The following is a 4,423-nucleotide window of genomic DNA, read 5'->3' as shown; positions in this document are numbered from 1 at the left end:
ATATTGATATATATTGAAATGATACCTTGTATATGTTGAAATACAATATTTTAAAAAAATCAGTTTTTACATTTCCTCTTTACTTTTATTAGTGAATCTACTAAGTGATTTAAAATTATCTATGTGACTTGCATTATATTTCTATTGGGTGGTGTTGGACTAGAGTAATTTGAAACTTGTAGTAGGTATTTTACCAGCCAATTCTGATGAAGGACTTTCTTACCACATTGTTTTATTTTATCCATACTCTTTTTTTGCTTTCTGGTGATTTGCAAGAAAAATTTTAAAAGGCTTCCCCTTTGTAAAGGTTTGTGAGGCCCTAGAATTTCCTTTTTCACTTGTTCCCAACCACAAGCAAATGATCAATATGGTCTGTGGATGAGGAGTCAACTTTACAAGGGCAAAAGGGGGAGATGCAGAAAAATTTCCAGTCCTTGAATGGTGTGAAGTAAAAGTGTTTTCAAAGGATCTCACAAGAATGGCACAAGTGGGCACAATGGGCCTGTCTCATAGTCAAAGGACCCAAGGAGTTGAAAGGAAACTCTAACTATAACATCAAAATGCCACAAAACCATAGTTATTAATACAAACTAACTTGCATCCCTGCCTATCTGTCACCATCTCATCTTAAAAAAAAACTTGTGAAAATACGTAATCCTGATGAAACTTCAATTAGGTATAAATACCAACAGCTAAAGGAGATGCAGTACATTGTTCTGATACCTTCAGATCAGCCATTAGAAAGGAAAGATCAGCGAAATCTTTTGGATCTGATCAACTTAATATAGGAACTACTGATTTCATTTTGTTTAGCCCAATTCTCTGAAACAATGAAGTATACAAGTTCTTTCTGGACTTTTCAGTTCTGCATCATTTTGGGTTTCTCTGCCTATTACTGTGAGTCAAGGTTTTCAAAAGAAATAAGCATGCTAAAGGACTATTTTGTAAGTATGATCTTTTAATTGTATTTGCTTATGGTAAAAAAAGACTGAATGTTGACTTATTGTATCTGATAGACTGTCATCTCTAGTCCATAGTACTTTTGAGAAGATGTGAAGTTACTTTCCTGAATGTTGGTCGGATGTTTCTTGATAAAATAATCTATACATTGTTTAAGCTTCTGCCCAATTTGGTATAGAGATGTAGAGGGGATTCATGAATCCTTCAAAAGATGGGCATGATATGGATATAAAACATAATGTTTTTAATAATTTTGTGTCAAAAATCCGTAAAATTATGGTAAGTTAAATAGTGTTCAGTATTGAAAAAGTGATTAACTATAGTTTCTGATCTCCCAGACTATGAAAGTGACAGTAAAAGGTCAACATTAGCATTAAAATAACAATAGGAAGAGTGTATTAATTAAAGTAAAAGAAGGTGAAGTTCTTGAAATTTTGGCTCATACCTGTTTTCTTTGAAAAGTGGTTTCAAAATTTTAGTGTTCCATGTATATTACCTATGAGTTATTCCTGAAGTTTGTCACTTGCTGAGATTTTGTGAGGATTCTGGATTAGGGCTTTATATTTTTTCATTTTATATATTTAAAAAATTTTATTTATGGTTAATGCAAATAATTTTTTCATTTTAAATAATCCATTATATACACAAAATTTAGATCTTCTAATAATGTCCAAGCATTTACAATCTATTTTATTCTTACAGTGTAAATCAAATCTCTCACACACATATATATTTAGAACTTTTTTTTTTTTTTGGTACCAGAGACTGAACTCAGGACCTTGTGTTTGCAAGGCAGGCGTCAACACCACTGGGCTAAATCCCCAGCCCTAGAACTGTTTTTAAAAGATGATGTAATAATACTCTTTAGATGGGTACAGGTAGATGTTTCAGAAGTTTGTACCATAGGGGGCAGTATATTTTAGTGGGCTGGTTTTGCTATGGGTTGTTTTTTCCTTTTTTTTAATGCTTTAAAATAATTTTTAATTTTTAATTTTTGACTTCTCACTGTAGTTATTTGGGACATTTGAAGTGTCACCAGCCTTGTTAGATCATTTATAAGTTTGCAATTTAAGGCTCATATTAGTTAACTAAGAAAGCTAAAAGAGGACCACAGTCTTGCTAAATCTAACATAAAAGCTTTTGAGAATATTTATTTTTAGAATGAAGTGGAAGGGTGGAAAAGGTAATCAATGAACTGTTTTCAGCATCTGAGTTCAGTGAAGTTTAGTGGATGTTTTTAGAACAATTTATGGACCAATTATAAATAAACTTTTTCGTCTTTTCTCAGAATGCAAGTAGCTCAGATGTAGGAGACAATGGCACTCTTTTCTTGGGCATTTTGAAGAATTGCCGAGAGGTGAGCTGAGCATTCCCATTTGGCTGGTATTTCTGTTGCTTATTTTCTGATGAATAAATTCACATCGTCTTCTCTTTATGCTCTTTTCTCCCAAGGAGAGTGACAAAAAAATATTTCAAAGCCAAATTGTCTCCTTCTACTTTAAACTCTTTGAAAAATCTGGAGGCAACCAGAGCATTCAAAAGAGCATGGACACCCTCAAGGAAAACATCATCGCTAACTTTTTCCATGGCAACAGCAGCAAGCTGGAGGACTTCCAGTACCTGGCTCGACTTTCAGTGAGCATATTTCAATTTCTTGTTTTACGGTAGAAGCTTTTGCGCTGAATTTAATCCTCGAGAAGTAGAAATTGGCCACTTAACGTTTGCTAAAGCTACGAAATGAATTTATGGCTGGATTTTTCCTTACTAATTCCACACATGATTTGGGTGACTTTTTCAAGTCAGTACGGGAGTCATTCAAATGTTACTTGGAAAAACACAGGCATTGAAACTGTTTCACAGAAGACAGGAGAACGCACAAATCCAGTGAGAAGGAAGAAGGGGAAGTAGTAGAGGAAGTAGTGAGAAGTTCTCCCGTTGTTCATTGCTTATGTGATGGAAATTCTCTTGCTTTGGAGGAAAGGCTGTGTGTCTTAATGGAAAGAGCAGTGGGAGGGGGCGAGAAAATTTGTTCTTCTCTTAACGTGGCCACCAAGGCACAGTGACATCAGATGAATCACATACCTGGATTGGTCTCAGTTTCCTCAACTCAAAGGAAACCTAGTGAGCTATTGCATAAGTTCTATGGTCACCTTGCACTAAAAATTCACAGTGGGTGAATGGGTGGAAAATGAGAGCAGAGAAAGGTATACATTTTGGGGAGGCAGCAGAGTCATTTACTGTGGTATCTGGTTACCTCTCATTGTATAGCCTAATTAAAAGTGAGAATGCTCTTTGTTGTTAGGAAAAAAAATAAAATTTACAACTTACTAAAGGATTGTTGCATTACCATTCCGATTCTAGTAATCTCAGCTGGAGAAATCCCTAAGCTCCTCATTTCTAGCTCATAAAATTATCTTGAGGCCTTAAATTACAGCTTCTAGAACCTGAATGATAAATTTAAAGCATAAAGACATCATGTTTTCCAAACTTTATGTACAAGACAGAGGCCTCCAAAATCCTTTGGCTTTGACTTTGGTAGAAATGGGCTGGAATGAGGGGGACACGACTTTGTTGTAGCTTATGACCTGAGGATTTGTGCCTGGCTTTCACTTTTCTCCTGTCTTGTGTAAGCTAACAGGGTCAGAAAGGAGAAATGGCACTCCCAGGCCGTAGGCTAGTGACTGAGAAAGCACTTGATTCTGACTTGGTGCTGCTCTGGCTTGCGTTTTAGTCCTGAATCTGTCTCTTATGGTCTTGGTGATTAATTCAAAGGTATTGCAGGAAGAAGACTCAATCCCACCCTCCCCCACTTAACTTCTGGGCCTATTTCATTATTTAATTTTGAAAACTCTGTAGCAGTAAAGTTAAGGACATGTGATGTATCTCACCACACGATGGCAAAACTGGCAATTTAATCACTGTAGACTTAACTGATAAAAAGTGAATATTGTATATTAATTTATTACTACTGAGAGTCACCTTTTTAAAAAAGAAAAACTTCCATTTTCATTGACTATGATATTGAAAAGAGAGTAGTTGAACGGCTCCTATGTCTGAAATTAATTTTGCTATTTGTTTTTCATTAGGCAGACAATGTAGATTTCCAGCGCCGAGCCATCATTGAGCTCAAAAAAGTGATGGATGATCTGTCTCCGAACCAGAGGAAACGAAGAAGGAGTCAGATGCTGTTTCGGGGCCGGAGAGCATCCAAATAAGGGTCCTGATACCTATAATATTTGAATTCTTAAATCAAAATCTATTTATTAATATTTATTAATATTTAAAATTATATGGAGGATATATTTTTACTCATTAATCAAGAAATATTTAATAGCAACTTTAATATAATGAAAATGAATATCTATTAATATATATTATTTATGATTCCTATATCCTGTAACTATTCCTCTTGTCCCTTTTTCCTCTCTGACTAATTAGGAAGACTGTGATGCTTCAGCTCTAT

The 4,423-nt window shown here is 35.0% G+C and overlaps 1 protein-coding gene across 1 annotated transcript; it reads left to right on the top strand.

Moving 5' to 3' along the window:
- The first annotated feature begins 830 nt into the window (after window positions 1–830).
- Ifng (interferon gamma) lies at window positions 831–4,175 on the top strand. The gene is made up of 4 exons (XM_010644221.1): window positions 831–944; window positions 2,249–2,317; window positions 2,413–2,595; window positions 4,047–4,175. Exons 1-4 carry the CDS (start codon window positions 831–833, stop codon window positions 4,173–4,175), a joined length of 495 nt encoding a protein of 164 aa, XP_010642523.1.
- Window positions 4,176–4,423: the final 248 nt, after the last annotated feature.

This window comes from Fukomys damarensis, unplaced genomic scaffold (assembly GCF_012274545.1).
Source record: "Fukomys damarensis isolate Sample0158 unplaced genomic scaffold, DMR_v1.0_HiC HiC_scaffold_15, whole genome shotgun sequence".
NCBI lineage: Eukaryota > Metazoa > Chordata > Mammalia > Rodentia > Bathyergidae > Fukomys > Fukomys damarensis.
Note: the sequence above shows the minus strand (reverse complement) of the source record. Positions and strands in the feature narration are given on the sequence as shown.

Excerpts from the sequence above, each read along its gene's own strand:
- Ifng (XM_010644221.1), top strand. The coding sequence starts at position 831 with ATGAAGTATACAAGTTCTTTCTGGACTTTTCAGTTCTGCATCATTTTG. Across the intron at positions 945-2,248 it reads GCATGCTAAAGGACTATTTT|AATGCAAGTAGCTCAGATGT; the intron begins GTAAGTATGATC and ends GTCTTTTCTCAG. Across the intron at positions 2,596-4,046 it reads AGTACCTGGCTCGACTTTCA|GCAGACAATGTAGATTTCCA; the intron begins GTGAGCATATTT and ends GTTTTTCATTAG.